Source organism: Megalops cyprinoides, chromosome 6, assembly GCF_013368585.1.
Source record: "Megalops cyprinoides isolate fMegCyp1 chromosome 6, fMegCyp1.pri, whole genome shotgun sequence".
NCBI lineage: Eukaryota > Metazoa > Chordata > Actinopteri > Elopiformes > Megalopidae > Megalops > Megalops cyprinoides.
This window is the reverse complement of record NC_050588.1, coordinates 8,130,966-8,151,721: the sequence shown is the minus strand read 5'-3', so window position 1 is coordinate 8,151,721 and position 20,756 is coordinate 8,130,966. Positions and strand designations below refer to the sequence as shown.

Here is a 20,756-nt window from a genome sequence, read left to right as displayed (position 1 = left end):
ATTTTGGGGGATGGTCAAGTGTCCCGCCAGAGGAGCCAACATGTCTGTGGTAACAGAGTCCTGATGGAATTTAGGCTGCAAAACAGCATGGCACCCGTTGCCTCCTCCTCCACCTCTCTAACTCCACCTACTCCATCCGGCGCAACCCTACCTTCTTCCACTGTGTCCGTTTCTCTCCTCCCTTCTCCTCCTTCTGCTTCTGTCTCTCCGTCTGCTGCCCTTCTGTCTTCATCCGCCCCCCCTCCCCCGCGGCCCTCCCGGGGGGTCACACGGAGCAGTTGCGCCTCTTGGACAGGCTGGGCGTCCGGGCGGGGCCGGGGGCGTGGCGGGGCGGGGCTCTTTGTCAAAGGCTGGTGGAGGAGACGGAGAGGGTAGGGGAGGAGGGCGGGGGGAAGTTGAGCAGCTCCAGCACGGCCACGCCCACGCTGCTGCGGCGGGTGAACATGCAGGAGGCCGCCACCCACTTGTTGCTGCGCGGGTTGTACTTCTCGATGGAGTTGAGGCTGGAGCTGCCGTCGTTGCCGCCCACCGCGTACAGCCAGCCGTCCATCGCCACCAGGTCATGGGTGCTCCTGCCGGACGGACAGACAGAGAGGAGGACAGGACAGAACGCCCATCAGCAGTGACTCCTGGCAGCTGGCTTACTGACAGTGAGCCAGGTGCAATATTAGCACCTTCACACTGTTAGACTTAACAGTAAATGACATCAAGCTAGCAAGCAAGGACTGTGAAATCAAGGAAGTGATTTTTGGTTTAGATTTCACTAATATTCCATGAAGGTTCAATGGAAGAGTGATAATCTGTCCTATTCAAGGTTATGGACGATACACCAATTAACTCAACATAACTTTGTAAATAATAATTGATGAATTAGGACACTCTGTTTGAAAAAAGGTATTTTAACTGTCTAGCCATAGGTATGTTTTTTCACTATTATTAAATCCTCTTCAGAGCACACAGAGGGGGGTAAATCTTATCACTGTCACAGAAGGAGACACTTATGTACTGACAGATTTTGCCAAAAGGAAAAAAAAATATTCAGAGGACTTAGAGTACCCTACTCACTGATCACACAAAGCAATGAAGGGTCTAATGAATACCACCTTAGTGGCAGCCCCAGACAGTGAAAGCGAAAGTGGCTCCTGACACATGTGATCAGCTGATGGATAAGTACAAGTTCTCAGTGGCATGCCTGGGGCAGCCCACTAAACAGGGTCCAGTTTCAAACACATATTGACTTTTTCCAGAAAACATTATACATGTTACATGAGGACTGTAAGGTAAACTGATCATTTCAAAGACAATATTCCATGATGCTCTTTGTTCACTGACAGGTCTGCCTCTGAATCAGCTGTAGCTATCCAGCAGGGCTACTTAACTACGCTCCTGTGGGACCACGGGGTCTACTGGCTTTACCTTCAGCCAGGAACCAAGCCATCTCATTCATATAATCACTGTACCTACTGAACCAAATTAGCTTCACGCTCTGGTTCTGTGAGAGTAGGTGTCTTAAACAGATGTGGGAAATGTACTCCATCATTTCCCTCCGGGGGTAGAGAAGGAACCCTCATGGAAAGTAGGCCTAGACTGTACACTGGATCCCGTCTGACCAGCTTGAGGATGAATATTCAAAGTGGCCATGCAGCTGCAGTTGCGGCCCCGCCTCCTCACCTGCGAATGTTCATGGGCGCTACGCTCTCCCAAGTGTTGCTTTTGGGGTTGTACCTCTCCACCGAGTTCAGGCAGCTGGTCCCGTCGTTGCCGCCGGCAACGTAGAGCATGCCCTCCAGCACGGCGACGCCCGCGCTGCTCCTGCGGCTGAGCATGTTGGCGATGGCCGTCCAGGCGTTGCTCTGGGTGCAGGCCAATCAGAGATCAGGACAGCAGGGTCAGGAGTCACATGGCTGTAGCCATCAAGAAGTCTACTTCTGTTGCTCCACAATACAACCCAAATCCCAATACAGGAGCTGCTGCAGAGACCGACTGCCTGTCATGCTGGCGAATCTGTGATTAATCCTGGTCTTTGTTTAAATACACAGCCTTCTCGATTCCTAAATGTAATGTAATAAGTTTCTTATCCCAAAGCTGCATCTGATGTTAGGAAGGCCTTGATGTGAGACAAGTCTAGAAACTCAACTGTGGACAGAGTAGGGGAAAAGTATAATGTTGATATCCCATTATAGTGAAATATTAACTTTAAATACTAAAAAAATGGCAAGGAAATTTCAATTGTACCCTGTTGCGATATTTTGTCCCATTCCTGATAATACAAATATTAATTATTTTCATACTAGAAACTATATTAGAAAGATTCCCTGGCTTCATCACATAAAGTGTTTCTTTATGGCATTAAAATATTAGAGAAATCCTGCATGTTTTTTTTTACCTGTGGATCATATTTTTCTACCGTTGCTAAGTGTGAAGAGCTGTCATATCCACCAACAGCATACAGGTTGCCATCTGGAAAATGGTTATAGACAGTCAAACTGCTGGGATTGAAAAATGTTCAGATTCAGGAGGTATCTTTATTATTAAGGACCTCATTTAATCCATTTGCAGAATGGTCAGGCTTTAACTTTGAAGATCAAATTTAAGCGTTGCTTTACAAAAAATAAGTCAAACTCATGTTATAGAAGTAACCAATAATGTTTAATTAAACTGCACAAGACAAATGGCTTCATTGCTAGACTAAATACGGTTGTTATTCATAACCAGTAAAGTAATCCCTGTCTTACCCAGTGTGGCCACGCGAACATATCTCCTCCGGGTGCTCATGGCAGCGATGGAGGTCCAGGTTCCGGTCAGGGGATCGTACCGCTCGGCGCTGTAGGGGACCGAGGAGAGCGGTGGGTGTCTAAACGTTTGCGCAGCCTGCACACTGAACTGACCTCAGGTCAGAGGTGAGCGTGTACCTGTTCAAACAGGAGGCGCCGTCGTAACCTCCCGCAGCGTACAGCAGGCCGTGCAGGACGGCCACGCCCAGGCAACTGCGCCGCGTTCCCATGGAGACCTCCGGCTGCCAGGAGTTGGTCACGGGGTCGTACGACTCAACAGTGGCCAAGTCGGAGGTGCCGTCATACCTAAGGGAGGAGTACAGTTGGTGAGGGAGACTTGGGAATTCTGAAGTCAGACTGCCAATTAAAACGGCTCTCTTTTGTTGGTACTTCACTTCCCTTTAAGAATGCTGGACTACTAAATCTGTACCAGTGCCGGCTAAAAGCTTCTCCTTCATACAATAGGCTCCTTACTGCTACATAACTGTAAATGACACACCAAACACTGAGTTGGTTTTCCACACATCCTGTGATCTGAGTCATAAGAGGGCTTAGAGAGGCAAGCCATAAAGATCAGCAAATCGAATTTCATTTAATGTAGTGCTCTCTACAAAAAAAAATAAATAAATTGTCACCATGCATCACAAGAAACATTTCATGGGAGCAGTGTGATTGTTATAGCGAATGGAACCAAAGGGAAAAGGAATGATGCTTTTGCAACAGAAAATAAATCACCTTAAATGGTCACAGTAGAAGCAATGAGACAAGATCAGGCTACACTTTACCTAAGACTGGACACTGCTCTGATGGAACGGATTACAGTTATATATAGTAAGGTATCATATAAACATTTTGTTCTTGAGAGGACGAAAAACCACAAAGATATCTTGCACACCAGTGAGAAATAAGTGAAATATTTCTCCTTGCTTCCCATAACACCAACCCAAGGTAAACTTGCCATAAATCCACTCTGACTTCTTTTGGTAGACTGTGCAACTGAGCTAACCTTAAAAGAAACTATATTTCAACAGCATTCAATATATACTTCATCTCAGAGTATTATCATCTGAATCAGTTATTAACAGGTGTCAATTATCAGTTTTATGTGTTACAGTCAGATATTAGGAGCTCTCAGGTATTTACATGTAGTAGAATCAGTTGTGAAGAGCTATCAATTATCACTTATAAAAATGAAAAACAGTTATTGATAATTGTTACTTAATTGGTTATTTTCCTGTGGTGTCACAGCTGCGTCTGTAGTGCTGCCTCCTTACCCTCCAACTGCGTACAGTTTGTTCCCGATGGCGGCCACGCCCACCCGTGCCCGCCGCGTTGACATGGACGCTACCATGTGCCAGCGGTCTGTGCGGGTGTCATAGGCCTCGCAGTCTCCGTGAATGGCGAACAGGCTGCCCCCCCCTGCAGAGAGCAAAAAGATGGTACATCCCACACCTCCACAACACACCCTGATCCTTACTGATACATCCGTCTTGGAAGGACTAAGCAGATTCTGATTCATGGCTTATTTTACCATCTCCCTGCGCAGTCCCTCTGTTATCAGAGGATAAGAACTGACCTGGCTCACTAGCCATATGTCAACAATGCGTCTGACGGTGCTCAAATGTGAGATAATTCATGCACAGAGGCAGAGCAATCAAAAGCAATGCATGTTTCACCAGTGCATGTTCTCGATACATAGGGGGCATGTGAATAACAAGCACAGCTTCTCCCTGCAGTCTGAGCATACTTACCTCAGTTAGGCACACTGCTGTAATGTAAGACTAGCTCAAAGACGGAGACCAGACTCACTGCTGCTAAGTAAGGCTAGATGAAGTAAGGCTAGAAGAATGACACTTTGGATATCCTCTGTTACACATTTTATAGTAAAGAGCTGGTAAACCGGTACACTGGGTAATGCACTCAGAATATGTCATGTATTCGTCCCACATCTATCCTTTCAGATACAATTATAACTTAAATTTTTTAAAATCCAGCTACTTCACAGCCTCAGCATCCATCATCCATCATCCATCATCTAAAATCTGTCAAATCAAAAGCAGCTGCAGGTGAAGCAAAAGTTGTGGATATTTAATCACCACAACCGCATGACCAGCATTGTGTTACTGCGTTAAAATGGCAGGAAATACGTTTGTTCATCAGGTGGGTCTTAGTCTTAAATGAATTGAGAGCCTCTGTGTCAATGCATTTTCAACTGACGCTCTGAGTTTCGCCGGGGGCGCGCGGGCACTGACCGACGGCGAAGAGCACGGGGCTGGCCCCCTCGCAGCGGCGCGGCCGGGTGCGGCTGTTGCTCAGCACGCCCCTCTGCTCGGGCATCAGGTGGTACTTGAGGGCCTCGATCAGCAGGTCCTTGCACTCCGAGTGGTGCCGCACCAGCATCTCCGTGTCCACGTGGCTCATCAGGAAGTCCCGCGTCAGCAGCGGCAGCCGCACGCACTTCATCAGCTGCGGAGGAAGAGGGGGAGCGAGAGGGGTGGGTATTGTAGGAAAAGAGAGGAGGGGGACCCGGGGAGAGGAGGAGAGAGACGGGTGAGTATTGTAGGAAAAGAGAGGAGGGGGATCAGAAGAAATTGAGTGAAAGGGAAGGGGGAGATGTGTTGGAAGAGAAAAGTGGATTAAAGATACGAGGAGAAAGAAAAGGATGAGGTGGAAGGAAAGAGGACAGAGGATGAAGGTACAAAAAAAGAGAGAGAAATGGAGGGACAGAGAAAATCGGGGGAGAGGAGTATAAGGAGTGGAGAGGGGATGATGGTAAGAAGGAGAGAAAAGAAGGGAAAAATGATGGAGGGGAGAAAAAAACAGGAAGAAATGAGTAGAGGGAAGAATTATGAAAGACATTCATCAATTAAACAAAGCTTAAAGTAGCACATGAGCAGTTAAAATATGACAATAATGCTTTTTGGTGACTGCTCTTTAACAGTAAAGTCGGGGCGCAGGGTAGGAAAGGGGCAGACTCACTCTGGGCACATGCTGCCGACGGCCGTCGATGTCGTGTTTGACCCAGCTGAGCACCGCCCTGTACACCTCCTCCTCTGACGGGACGTTCAGGTTGTCGCTGGAGATCAGGTCCAGGACCTGTACGGAGCAGACAGTGCACACCGTCTCCAAACTGAACACACATCACAAATGTCAAATCAGCTGTCAGTGGCCAGCATTTTAAAGACTAAGCACAAGCAAAACTAGGACAGGCTAAAATAATAATAAGCAAGGCTCATTCATTTATTTGCCAGGTGCCCCTATGCAGGGTGACCTACACAGGTTATATTTTATATATACATTTATGCAGCCATTTATATACTGAAACAAATTTTATGCATGTGTATATTTTCTGAAGCAAATATTTATAGAAGCAGGTATTGAACAGCTGTATACTTACTTAAGCAAATGTGTATATTCTGTATATTCACAGAAAAAAATTATACACAGCTGTATATTTTCTGAAGCAAATATTTACTGCTTCAAAAGTTATACAGCTGTATGTGTAATGAAGCAAATTTTATACAGCTGTATGTTTACTGAATCAAATTTTATTTCATTCATGTATTTACTTAAACAGCACAAAAGCAGTGTTCCAGGCTACACTACACCACACTGCCGCCCCCTTTTGCACAAAACAAGGTACGAAATCTCCTCCCCAGATGCAATACATGTTATGTGGGTCGCGCCGGGGGGGAGAGAGGGCTGGGTCCTGGCGCAGCTCCTGCACGGGCTGAACCAGGCCTGACAGCTGCTGAGATCAGTGTAATTCCACACTCAGCGCATCACCGCCGGCTAATCCTGGGGGCTGCGCTGTCAGGGGGCGTGTCTCCTGCCCCCGGTCCTGCGCAACATCACCCCCAAACTCCTCATCTGACCCTGTCCTGCCCCCCCCCCCCTCCTCCACCACTGCCGCCTGTCTGATGAGCACAGACAAAGCAGTGCAATTCCCTGATAATTCTTCCAGGGGCTCAGACATACAGTCCCGACTTAAGCATGAGACAGCAAAGCTTCACTAAGTAGTCAAGTTGAGTACCACTGCAAAGAGCTGCACTTGTGGAAAACTATGCATATTCAGCAGTAATGGGTACTACTGCACTGTATGATTAGTGTTGGGCTACGAAGCTAAGCGTACTGAAAAAGGTGAATTTGACTCAATTCCATCCATTTAAAACAAAATGCATATGATGCCCAAATAGCCTAAATATGCACCTTTTGAGAGACAGGTATTTATCAGGTTTTCAGAGTGGATGCTGAGAGACTAGGTGCACATACATGGTGGCATCTGCAGGTGTGCAGAACAGTGGTGCAGCAGAATGGCTTATTAGAGCAGTATTGCATCTAAGCCACTACTGTCTGGATTAAACTGCAACACAGCAGTATCATGTTAAAATATGAGAGAGACTGTGCACAGCAGGAGTTTGGCTTTCCACAAGCTCAGCATGTTTTACCTTCAGTTGTACACTTTACCAGGCACCTGAGGCAGAGCTATGGGCGAAGTAGGCTGATTACAAATATTTGTTATGTCCAACTATGCAGTTCTCCCCGGGATTCATTACTGTGTAACGGCAGCGCACGTGTTGGAAGGGCTTTGAGCAAAACAAGACGTTTTCACATTATTTTTTCCTTGTTTTTTTATTTTTACCATTTACCAGAAGCCCTTATCCAGGACACTTGGTAATTTTACATTTTACATACTCATCAGTTCATTCATATGGCTGCAAGCCACTGCCATGTGCAAGCCTGTTTGTAAGTGCCTTGCTCAAGGGTACAACAGCTGTGTCCCATCCAGGATTCAAACCTGCATGTCCGGGGCTTTGACCACCACACCATATGTTGCCCTCACATGTCACAATGGGGAAACCTGACACTGGGATTTCTGAGTCCTCAGCAACAGCGGTGTGGTTGACCCTGACCGTTCTTTGACACGGCACTAGAGAGCCGGCCGGGTAGGGCTCTGCTGAGTGATTCACTGGGTCAGGTGGCTGAGAGACTGAACAGGAGCTGGGGGCTGGTCCTGGATCAGAGACATTACAGACTGACTGTGTGTTTTTAATGTGTATGAGCAGACCTTCACTAGTCCTGGATCAGAAAGATCACAGACTGAAGGTGTGTTTTTAATGTGGATGAGCAGATCCTTCACTGGTCCTGGGTCAGGAAGTTCACAGTCTTTTTGTCTGCCTCTAAAGTGGATGAGCAGATCCATCACCTGTCATGGATCAGGGAGATGAAAGTTGGCTTGTCTGTTTTTAATGTGGGTTGAACACACCTTCACTTGTCATGGATCAGGGAGATCAAAGCTGGCTTGTCTATTTTTAATGTGGATGAGCACACCTTAGCTGGTCCTGGATCAGGCAAATCAAAGCTCACGTACATGTTTTTAACGTGGATGAGAACACCTTGACTGGTCCTGAACCAGGGAGAACAAAGCCTCTATATGCCATGTTTCGAACAAGGTACAAACTGTGGAAAAGTCAGACACTTCAACAAGCAGCAGTGGGGTATCGAACTATTCATAAAAATGTAAGCTGTGTGTCACCCTGGGTAAGGACATCTGCCGGGTATTATTTTATCCTCTTGTCTGAAATGTACTCCTCTTTTATCTCTTTCCTCCACTCTTCCTTCTCTCCCCCCCCCCCCCCCCCCCACCACTCAATCCTTTGTTTTCAAAAGTACTGACGGAGGAGAACCGTGAGCTGAGCTGACTTGCTGAGAGCAGAGATTCATGCTGTGGTCGAGGCTTTTTTCGCAGAAACTTTAGTGCAGACTGGTCAGCTTTGTCCGTTCGGTTCTTTGTTTCTTCTGCTGAGAGAGACTGCGAACCCAGCTGGCCAGCTGAGCACAACGCCAATTACTCCACGTCAGGTTCTCTGGGCTATAAATAGACCACTTGCAGCTTGGACAGCGTTTCCACAATAATGACCAATCAGCATGCAACCAGATGTCGCTTCTGTCTCCTCGGCGAGGAACGCGCGACTGGTTGTGACTTCCTACCCGAAACCGTGGCGCCGCTTCTCAGAAGTCATTCTCTCTCAGTACTATAACACAAAGGCTGATTTTTTTTAAACACGAAAACGTACAGTTATTTTCTTAAATGCTACCTTCTTGAAAAAATGATCTGTAGTTTACTGTACAAGCATAAGTTAACATGTATATATGATCTGTGCTTAATGCTTTATGGAATTTTTATGAAAATTTGAAATTTAACAGGGAATATGTTTGCACACAGCAAGTAGGTGGCCCTTGAAGTACTTTGTATGTCAAACCAAAAACTGCGTTTTATATATTCTCATAGAACAATCAGAATTGCACATTATTACCTTCTCTGAAATTCACTGTTCCAAGTCCGAACTTACCATTCCCCCATCACCCTCCCTGATGCTTTCTGCCCCACCCACAACTGGTCCAGGAACAGATTCCCCACACGTAATCCTCACCCGTACCATCATGCACAAAAATATACAACTGATCCAGGGTCAGCGCTCAGCGGACAGGGTCCGGTCCATGCCACTCCCCTGATGTTTACCTGTTTGAGGGGCAGCAGCATGAACTCCTCGGTCTTGGAGACCTCCACGAAGTGCTGCAGCACGTACTTGTGGGCGGACTTGAGCAGGTCGCTGCAGGAGTGCGTGTCGGCGAAGCCGCGGATGCCCAGGCAGTTGGAGGGGTCCAGCTGGCTGAGGAGGAACTTGCAGCAGGCGTCCCGCACGCCGTTCAGCTGCAGGAGGCTGGCCGCGGGCAGCAGCGTCTGGACGCACGGGGTGGGTGAACAATGGACAAAGAGGTCACGGAGGCATGGGAGCTGCAGCGGCCCACGCCTTTGACCTGCCGAGCCCTCTCTTGGGCCTGTAGACCCAGCCCCATTTACACATTCAAATTTACACTCCCTTTTCCATTCAACATGCATCTGCCTGATGCCTGGAGCTACAGTCCAATAAAATTCCCACCTGATCAAGGGCTCCAAATAAAAACGTAAGAGTAAGACTGAAACCAGTGGATTCTGAGCAGAATATTATTCTGGTTAGAATAATGTTCAGTCACCAAAATAACTGCAATAATTATAACAACAACAAAACAAACTGTTAATAATAATCACAATCATAACAATAATCATCATCATCATTGGTGTTGTAGTTATTATTATTACAATGACACACACAGTAACAGCAATGTGCATTTACATAGCACCTCTTTGTGGCTCTGTCCAGCATTAACACAGCTCATTCATCAGTGTGTGGATCTGCCTGGGTGATGCGGCACAGGGTATGCCATATGATTAATATGGTAATTATATGATAATTAATATGATATACAAACCATCATGAAGTCCAACAGCACTGCCTGTGTGAATGAACCCTGGCATGCTCTGAAAGAGACACTCTCCAGTAACACTGTATCAGCACTGAAATGAGCCTTTATACGGCCTGTCAGAGGACTGGGAAAACTGTTTAAGAGCAGTAGGTGGCTGGCCAGTGGACCATGGGAGTCGGACTGCAGCGAACACTGTATAGCTTAATAACAGTGGGCCATTATATTCATCTGTCTGGCCTCTTTCAAAGGGGCCAGGAGCCAATGCAAATTATAATTGCTTATAATTAAAAACACACACAATCTGTCATTATGCCCTGGAACAATACGCAAACTGTACTCACTTCCCTAATTCAAATGTACACACAGGCGCAGATTCAATCTATCTTCAGTACGATTTGTTCCAAACAAATTTAAAGAACTATTACTGGGGTTTTTTTCCCCAGTATTATGATGTTACTGTTTTTCCCCCAATGGCAGCTGCCACAATAAAAGAAATAGATTGAAAAAATGAACAAAATTAACAATAAAAGAAATATATTCAAAAAGTAACAATCACTTAAATATTTTACACAAAGCTAGAAGTAAACCTACTTGTTTGAAGTTTGACTGAATCTGAGTCCTGGAATCACGCAGAGTTAGGGAGCCGAGTACATGGCCTCTATTGCGTTTTCGAAACCGCGGTAAAGGCCCACCTGCACGTTGCCCTCGCCCACCACGATCTCGGCAGTGTAGGCGTACTGCACCAGCTGCTCCAGCGCCTGCGGGTCGATGTCGTGGAGCGTGACGTGGGTCTGGCGGCTTTCTGACATCTCATCTGCACCGTAAAGCCCAACGCCAAAAAGCAATCCGTCAATGATATACATTCAGACAACGTTTCCCCCACATTTCCAAATGTGTGCATTAAACAGCACCACGTTTATGCCTGATCTAAGATCAGCAACCCACCCGCCAGATCCTAAGCCCATCCATTTAGTGTACAATGTTGATTCTGATCCAGGATCAGTTCTAAGGGCAGAAAGCTCTGAAATGTATTTCAGTATGGCAGCAGCACCAGTGTGTCCTCAAGAGGATGTATTCTAGGGTTGATATTTTCAAACTAGTGGATTGTTTGCCTACGGCAGCTATGGAGTTTTGCTGTGTAGGGCTACTCAAGAAATCTGTCAGAGCTTGTGGAGGACCTGACCCAGGCAAAATTCTCATCTCCAACCGAAAATTCACACTGGGAACCCCCGCTAGCTGTAGTAAGCTTAACAGACCAAAAGAATTGACACTTTTTAAAACCTTCAATCAGGCCATAAATCAGTATGCAAATCATAAATATGTAAGCAACAAAAATATAAAAATGGATTTAACTTAAAGAAATCTTAAAAAATATATTTTACCACCTACTTTGATTAAAATACATTTTGCCATTCAGATACAGTCATGGATGTGTTGACAGCCAGGGGAGGTTCGTATTAGGATGCAGTTAATGATTTGCAACCAATGACATTAACATAGTCCTGATGAACCATTAATTCGCCATCGGCCATTCACTCAAGCACTTCCTGCAAAATGTCAACGCAGTGCTCTCATTCTAAGATTGCCCAAACTTCATTAGGTTTCTTGTCTTTCTCTAGAGCACCATTTTTGTTTCAAATTTCAAGGTTATTTTTATGATGATATCGCTCAATAATAAAAGTACATAGACAACTTAAAGGGGAAAGTGTTGTTTGAGAAGTCCTCCATTTGAAGCCATGGTCTTCTTCCAATAAGAAAATAAACTGACAAAACAAGCTTCGCACATTCTTATGCTAAGACTCGTTAGGTGCTGCAGTGCTCTGTCAGATCAGAGTGCTGGCAGTGTGTTTGATATATGGCCGGCTCAGCACATGCCTGGTGCTGTCATGCTCCACACTTTCTGCTGTCAGGTACCCCCATTCTGTTTAAGTTTGAAGTGCGAGGTGGTCTGGGGTGGGGGGCGTGGGGGAGGGGACACGCGCCACCAGGTGCCAAACACCGTGACAGGAAAGAATGTGGCGCAGATGATGTGAAACGGCAGGAAGTGGCGCTGCACGCAGGAGGCAGGGGGGCAGAACGAATGAAATGTCACACTCGCTCATAACGCTGTACGGCGCGGGACGCAGGCGCCCGCTTCTGCAGGGAGTGCACCGGCGCAGCCTCTCGGCTGACATGAAGTCACGACACTGTTTTGGAGGGAGGGACATTGTCTTTAATCGTTTAATATGAGTACATTTCACATTGCCCTTCAATGTGGATTTGAATGGAAAGGCAATACGCACTGAGGGTAATTAGCCGTTTGAATATTCTGTGGGTGCTGGTGGTGAATAATCTGATAACTCGCACCCCCTTTTTGGCCCCGCAGGCAATTAATGAAACTCCAGAACTGTGTACATAATGACCCCCTTAGAGGAATGCACCGCTTGCATTTTTTGGAATAGGAAATAAATTACATGACTGAAATTTCTCCAACAATATATTCCCCTACACAAAGGCACAAATGCTAAAGAGACAAAATAAAACTGGATTTTCCCTCACTGTTTTTGCAGCTTACTTGAATCTTGAATCAAGCGACTAATTAGTATTCTTTTGAACCAATATTTAACTGTTTGGTCTCTTTTCTAGCATTTATTGTGGTTGGTGGAGTAGCTGGTTCAACTGGCCCATCAGCCTGACTAAATGCAGCCATGGAGAGGCTGCTACATTGTCATTGTACATGTATGAAAACAAGACCTGTCCTAATTGAATGGAAAGAGACACTGAAGGAGGAAAACAGGGTCGCATTAATACAAAATGAGTGGAAAGGGGCACTGAAGGAAGACAAGAGATCAGTCATATAATCGTGGAAAGAAAGGAACCGATGGAAGAGAGACGTTCTGCTTTTAAATGTGGAGCAACAGCAGAAAATAGTCAGCAGAAACACTTCACAGTACTGTAGTCTCTGTTCCAATCACTGATCCTGGATCTTTACACACAACCCTAATCCCAACCCGAACCATCGTCAAAAAAAATCACAACAGAACTGATCCTGGGTCAGCATTTAGGAAGATAGGCGCTTACTTGTGAACATGGCGTGGAAGTAGGGGCTGCAGGAGGCCAGCACCACCTTGTGCGCCTTGATCTCCTTGCTGCCCACGTGCAGCGCGATGTCGCAGAGCAGGCTGCGCTGCCGCATCCTGTTCATGGAGACGAAGGAGTCGTGGTAGTGCCGCTTGGAATTGTGGGAGATGCTGTGGCCGTCGCGGCTCAGCAGCTGCATGCCTCCCTCCATCATGGCGTAGCGGTCGGCGGCCTGGTCCTTCCCTGGCCTCACTCGGGGCGACTGCCAACGACAAGCCTCTCGTTAGGCGGGGGGGGGGGCAAGGGCCGTGAAAAAGAGGCAGCAACAGGGCATAGTCACAGCAAGGACCTGACTGCACTCTGAGAATGGCATGGCACTATGCATCGTAATCCGGACACCAGAAAAAACTAGACTGAAAAGACAGTGGACTGAAAAAGTGCTGTTGATCACTGACTTGTCTGTATCTGATTGAGTCTCTTATACTCTCCAGAGCTAAGACCTACTATTGGTTCAAACCAGTGAGTCAACACATGAAAGCTCCACCTACTGTTAGGATCATCAAGACTCACTCTTTGAATCGAATAACTTCAGACTCCCATAACAGCAAATGTTGTAAATTTGTCCAGTCAAGTAAAGTAACATACATATGAGCAACATGCGCTAACTGAGGCCTATATTAGCTCAAAGCTCTTGGACCTGCCCTTTTGCAGCCACTTCCAAAGGACTGGTGCCTCTGGGGTTCAGCCAGCAGCTCTCTGGCACAGTCTGAGGACGAGCCACAACATTGAGCTCCTCTGTGACTGCTGATTATCAAGAGGGTCTCAGCTTTACAGCAATACAAATCTGCAGCTGTGATCTCCTCAAATGTGGTAAACAAACACTTAAAGACCAACTCATCTATGCTTCTCAGGGCTCTGCTGATTAGCACCATGGCTGGTCTGGAGTGGTCAGGTGCTTAAAGACAGAGCCAATCACAGTCCTGTGAAAAGCAAGACCTAGAGCAGCCAGTAAACTAAGCCGCCAACAGGGACTTGCTGTTACCTTTGACCACACATGTTTGTCCATGGTTTGCCTGCAAAGAACAACTCCAGATGAGGAACACAATGTCAGGCCTGACTTTCCTCTTTTTTCCCCATTTTTCATCATTAACATCCAATCATCATAACCTATGTGTTCACATCACTCCAATTTGGTGCATTACTTACCAAACATTGACACTAGCCAACGCAACTTAGATCATAAGGTAGAATTTAGTGTGCAAAGAGTGTGCCGTTTTCATCTGCTCAAGCCACTGAACTCATCTGATTTAATCTCCATCATCATCGGATGTCTTTATGTGACGTTCCGCTTGTGGATTGACATCACCTGCTCCTCAGACGGCCTTGGCCCCGAGCTGGATTCATGCTCTCTGTAGATCTGCACAGGACCTCCCTCCCTGCAGTACCACCCAGGAGATTTTCCTCACCTTAATATCTATGCTTTTTGGCTCACTCTAAAAATAACTCCCGAGGCTTTTCGTGTATTCGCTTTCCAAAATCCTATTCGCTTTCTGCCTGGTACCCCACTGCACAGCTCGGCTGCTCTGCCGCGGTGCTAGCTGATTTCTAACGCTTCTGTACTCTTGGGCCAACCTACACACCCCTAAATCACTCGGATTTTTCATATGGATGCAGATTATCAGATAACAGCCATGCTGCAGGCAAACTTTGCCCTGTCCCGGCAAAGAATAACCCTCTATGCAACTCCTCAAAATAGCTCCACACACTATACCTATACTATTACAAGAGCCTCCCAGTGGTATTAGCATCAGTTCGGTTTAAAGATTTAGAGGTCCAAGAGTTGATGATCAATGGTCATATTTTTGTGAAAAAACAAGTGACAAGACCCATGGAAGCAGGCTTTCCATGTTCAACTCTTAAGAGCATCAACTTTCTGCATGATACTTAATAAGAGAAGCTGGACAGTCAAAGCCCTAACTGCACGTGCATGTGCCTGAATTTATGCGCAGTTAGTGTAACGGGAATACAACAATTGTTGCCAGTTTCTCAAAACTGATCCTGGAGACGAGCTAATGCTATGCTGCAGAGGACCATGTGGAGCAGGGGAGCTGGTGATGAGCCTGTTTTTCACAGGTGGTGTCTGGGTGGGTGGGTAACACTCAAGGCATTTCAGAGACTGAGACCAGCTTTAGTCAAGTGTCCCTGTGAAGCATTTACAGGAGTGACTTATCCCTTCTGTTCTAGTTAACACTGAAAGAGCATCAACTGAGATGCGCTTATTAAACTCTAGATTGCCGCCGACTTCACAGAGTCGCCACACAAACGCAGCCTGTGTGCAGTTAAAGTAGGCTCTTCTGTAGTGGAAGGTAAAAAGAGGGCACTTTAAACCAATCTGGCGCCGTCCAAACTGCAAAGGGGCCAGTGCCGAGAAACTGAGAATATGTCCACCGCTGTGCGTTTTTATGTTGTTTGCCAAGTGCAGCGCCACTGAATGGCCAGACGGCATGTTCCAAGCGCAAACGTGACCGAGGCCACGGGTACGGTGACAGAGCTTCAGGACACAGGGGGAATTCATATTCAGAGTGCAGTGCAGTTCCTCCACCCGGACAGGGCAGTCCTTGTGTCTCTATGAGAAATTGGCTCCACACGGCTGCCAATTTGATCACAAGACCCCGAGCCGTGGCAAAAGCTGGCCGTGGATGTGGCAGCTGGACTCCAGCGCTCGCGTTGGGATGCCCTCCGCTCCGCCCCACGCTGCTCGTGCAAGTTCCTGCTCGCTAACATATTTATTTATGACATGCGGTCTCTGTTTTCCTGGAGCCGACCTTAAGAGACCATCATGTGCCCTGGGTTTATTTGCAACAGGGCAATTACGGCGACCTCGGAATCCGGGAAACTGTTTCAGCTTACTGGCGAACAGCCATCAAAATCCAATGTAGAAACTCCAATAATGCAACCCCCCAAAAGAACTTACAATGGGCAATATGAAATTCAGGAGGTCCCTGCTGACACAATACATGCACTGATAAATCTGTCTTTATAATAGTCCTCTTATAACAATCTCATTCTTTCCATTTCCCTGGTGCTGAAGAAGTCCCTGGTTTGTGCGCACACACTGGTCTGTCCACACCACCACTCTCCTGCTGTAGTCTTGTCCCTCCACAACTGCACAGAGGGTAAACAGAACACAACAAAGGTCACAAAGCAACTTCACTCCACCCCAGCCCTTCCTTTCTGTTTTCATGTCTTATTACAGACTTATTATGGTTGTGATTTTCGCGGTAGTGACCTGACGCAGCACATATGCCCAAAAAAAAAAAAAAACGGGAGGTATGTGTGTTTTCAAAGCTGCACTTAAAACGCAATGTTCTCTAAAATGGGAAATTCTCCATTTTCTCCCTTTAAACAGGAAATTCCGCATTTTTCTCTGTCTTTCTGTGGTAAACAGACTCCTCGGATGCCCACTCATGATCAAACCTTAACCCGCTCGTTAATCAGCCGCACGCCACAGAATACTGAATGGAGAGCGGGCTGCACGTCCGAAACATGACTGTGAGATCTACCCCACATGTCTTCACTGGCCTTTAGGAGATTGTTATCATTATTTAACAAATGGTTTAAAGACTGAAACTTAGGCCTTTGTCCAATCTAACCAAAATTCTCTTTAAACCTAGTTAGTAACTTCAGCAAGTGTTTTTCCTCATTCCTACCTTATTATGAATGTCACAGTCCATGAAATTAACAAAATTGTAAGAAACATTCAGTACAATTGGCAGGGTATAAAACCAACTTTGTACTGAGCAGACTATGGTGCAGCACAGACGAGACCACTGACTAGCTACACATTATTTACGATTTGAAAATCATTTCATGTTAAGAGAGGGGCCACCATCAATATCCCTAAAGGTCTTTTTGGGGGGTGAATCACAGTCAGTCTGTTTTCCAGCCATTTTTCTGCCGTAGGCTAGCTTGCTTAATCTTTTCTAAGCATGAAAAACACAAACAAATTCTGAAGAGAGAGGAGAGTCTCTAATAATATACCGTTCTTTTTTAACTATTTTTCCACTTTATATGCGTTGCCTATGTGATCCTCAGTTTGTACATTCCTCCCATTGGCTTGTACTGAATCCTGCATAAGGGGCTCCTGAAAAGCTCTCGTCTCTCAAAAACAATTCTTGCTGTTAATAATTTACAGGCATCCTCTTTAAAGCTTCCCCCCACATCTAATGCGACCTGATTCTATGCGCATCAGAGGAAATGAGAAAGTGAGAGACTTTGCAACTGCGCAAAAGGATGCCTTGACGAAATTATTGCCAAACACCCCACGCCAGTGTCCATTACAACACAGGGTGGCCTACGGCCCATAGTGCTGGCTTTAGGTATGTGTCCGCACCGTTTTTACAGCATTTCCAATTAATTCACCCAAGGGTTCTGATTTTGTGTCAGTTGCTCCTTTTTTCTGGATAAGCATACGAAACACCCGAGCTCATGCCCTTCTCTGAAGAGTGCCTCTCATTTAAAGAGCCGTTGGCGTAAACAGAGGGTAAATAGATGGCGATGCGCTATTTTCTGAGCTGACACGCTCCCCATCGACATGCAAGTTGACTTGAATAACTGAGGCCTGGCCAGGCAGGCCTGCTGCCCCCTGCCTTTCCCGTGGCTGTTTCAGCGGTGATTCACCATCGGAGTGTCCTGGGAATGTGGCTCGCTGAGGACGGAGGCTTTAAACCGCGGAGGAGAGGGTGTGAGCGCCGGAAACATTACCCGAGAAATGGCAGCTTATGGTGCAGTTATAGAAATCTCTATAAGATGAAACATGTTTAAGGGTTTCTCAAGGTTGAGAAAAAAAGCAAAAATAAAAAGAATTCTCATTGAGGAGTGCATAACAGTACATTTCAAAACATCCCACTAGTGTTTCTTAAATGTGGGACATTAAACCTTCAAAGACATTTTATTTGGCACATCTGTGAGTGACTTAGGCAAAAACATGCTCTTAAATCTTTTGCTTCCTGTTTTTGTGATTCTAGGAAGAAGAGAAATATTCAGTGATGCCTCGGTCATCAAAGTCTATATGAATCTTACTGGAAGAAGGAAAGAAAATACATGCATCTTACTGGTAATGTGCTAATGTGACACCATCTTTCATAAATAACAGGAGTTACAAAACAAACAATGGCTGGAAAAGGTTAGAGAAAGTCAAAACCAGAGTTTGCAAACTTATGAATGGATTTTCTTCCATTCAGTGAAGTGGTGAATGGCATCCGATCAGACCGCTCTGACCTTCACACCTTTCGCCTGACAAGTGGGACACGGGTGGCCATGTCGCTGGTGGATTCCACGTGTGGGAAAAAAAAGCACTTTGGTTACCAAGCAACAACACAATGAAGAAACATTGCATTGTCATTATACAGGCTGCAGACACGTTTACAATAAGTGGTTGACCATTAGGAGACCGCGCTCTGACTGTCAGAGTGTTTTGCGTGTTTCCTGCGTAAATCTTGTCTCGTAAGGAGGAACTCTGTTTCAGCAGCTGAGGAGACAATGGCCAGTTAACTTACGTCAGGCTTTCACTAGTTACTGATGCTGAACAAGTCTCATAAGTGCTGCATAGCAATAGCAAAATCAGCCTTCAATTCAACGTGCAATGCCATCACATTCATATTTCAGGGCATACAAGCTATCAGCTACTGTACATCATCAGGATAAGATCAGGGTGTATACCTGTGCATCTATACTATGAGTGCGAGTCCCAGTAGTCCCGATGGATCAGTCTGGATACACTCCTCACACAAAGAATACATTTTCCACCAGAATACATTTGGCTGAATAAAAATAATTATGAACAACTGGGCATGGCATTCAGCAAATCAGGAAATAGGATTTAATTCATTTGCTGCAATAGTAACTACCAACATAGAATGTAAATACATTTACATGCACATACATTATTTTTTACCCCGTGACCGCATTAGCCACTTCAAATCCCTTAACGATTCTCTCCCGACTCTGCGTAAATGTAACATTCGATACAAATGACAGGTCTTAATGCAGTTTTACAAATGCGGGGAACAGTTTAACAGTGATTGTCGTTTCACGATTTACTTACATACATATGTCAAAAGAATCCAGACATTGCTTGAACGTATCTCTTTGGCTGAAAATCTCCTGATACACTCCTCTGGCAATATCCTTTCCTCTATTTATTGTCCAAAGATCAGCAAAAATGACTACCTGAAATTTTAAACGCTCTAGCGTTGTACTTTTAGCTTATTGCCTTGTCTTTTATTCTTGACAAATGATGCACAAGGTCTTATCCTACTCAGTAATGCTCGCCCCCGGCGTCTTCATTCGGTCCATCTATATAGCCGTGCAGGGCATAAAAAATATGAAGCAAGCCATAAGTCTAGTGTTGACGTAAATGCAAACCGCATGAGTGCCGACATTCATTTAAGGTGGAATGGCGCTATGTAGCGTATGCAGTTAACGTTTGTAGCGCCTAGATACCCAGACAGTCACTGGGATGTTAGCCAGCACCTGCACAGCGTTTACCCTGATTTTGTCCGTGCACTGAATCGGCATCTTAATCAAGCGTTGTATCTAAACGAAATGAATAATTCGTCTGACAACCACCCCACTGACAGCTATCTGCGCCGTCCCTCCCCTGATTCCAACCTACCTTAATACGCCAATGATGACACAATCTGCACTGATTTTTCGACAAAGCTTGAATTAAAAACCGAATTAACTAGCTGGCAAGCTCGCGACACAGAACTAGTAGCGTGCACCTGGGATTATTTGACAATTATTTGTAATTTGATAAACGTTAATAACTCAACAACCGCCAAATATAAAAAACAGTGCCAGACACTATGAATATGATTTCAGCTATGAGTGTGGTAGATAGCTGGGAAATCATACTGATCGGAATCAGTTTCGCTGTGTTAGTAAACACCTGGCTAGTTAGCTAAAATAGCTAGTTTATGAAGCCCACTATATGTATAATGTTTGACAGAAGGACACAAGGTAGGAATTAAGATAGCTGGCTAACTCGCCTGTTAGCTTTAACAAACATCAACGTTCGCTAGCTCGCTGTTGTGGAGCAGTAGGTAGCAAGCTAGCTAGTTAACAAAACAGCCACGTAACATTAATTGCTGAAATTTTGAATGTATTGTTAGCTAGATAGTGCAACCTAACCGCGTCTCTGTGTAAACAGCTTTGATTGAGTTACCAATCTATGTCACTGACAACAGCTGAGTACTGACAAGCGACAACCATCTCTAGGCACCTTCAGCGACAGCTTCTTTGCTAAGTAGTGTACTGTACTAGTTAGCAGTACCAAATCACTAGCTAGTTAGCTAATCCTATCCAGTTGCTAGCTGCTGAAAACGAGATCAAAACTCACCCGTCTTGTATGTTTGCAGTGGCAACGCAAGATACTTTCTTCCTGGGCAACTAGCTGGCTTGCTTTTCCTGATGTCGATGTGCTCCACCATTGACAATAAACTGTCAAAATATAATTGCGGGGATTCGGGTCTTTGTTTATAGCTACAGAGCTGGTTGGCTAGCTGCGCGGATTGGGAATACTGCTGTAGCTATCACATGCCCGCATCAAAA

At 45.7% G+C, this 20,756-nt stretch overlaps 1 protein-coding gene across 2 annotated transcripts; it reads right to left on the bottom strand.

The window, feature by feature from the left end:
• Positions 1 to 294: 294 nt before the first annotated feature.
• On the bottom strand, positions 295 to 20,703 carry klhl17 (kelch-like family member 17). Of its 2 annotated transcripts, none has more exons than XM_036531013.1 (12): positions 20,545 to 20,703; positions 13,143 to 13,404; positions 10,775 to 10,896; positions 9,298 to 9,519; positions 5,754 to 5,870; positions 5,027 to 5,240; positions 4,049 to 4,193; positions 2,913 to 3,080; positions 2,736 to 2,824; positions 2,387 to 2,460; positions 1,672 to 1,853; positions 295 to 572 (listed from the first exon to the last, which is right to left on the bottom strand). In XM_036531013.1, exons 2-12 carry the CDS (start codon positions 13,354 to 13,356, stop codon positions 344 to 346), a joined length of 1,776 nt encoding a protein of 591 aa, XP_036386906.1. In that variant the 5' UTR covers positions 13,357 to 13,404; positions 20,545 to 20,703; the 3' UTR covers positions 295 to 343. The 2 variants fall into 2 exon arrangements, with proteins under 2 accessions (XP_036386906.1, XP_036386905.1); XM_036531012.1 differs by lacking the exon at positions 20,545 to 20,703 and adding an exon at positions 19,249 to 19,409.
• Positions 20,704 to 20,756: the final 53 nt, after the last annotated feature.

Coding starts and splice junctions, on each gene's coding strand:
- klhl17 (XM_036531012.1), bottom strand. Junction 10,897..13,142: donor CTTCCACGCCATGTTCACAA/GTAAGCGCCTAT, acceptor TTTACGGTGCAG/ATGAGATGTCAGAAAGCCGC. Junction 573..1,671: donor GCGCCCATGAACATTCGCAG/GTGAGGAGGCGG, acceptor TCCGTCCGGCAG/GAGCACCCATGACCTGGTGG.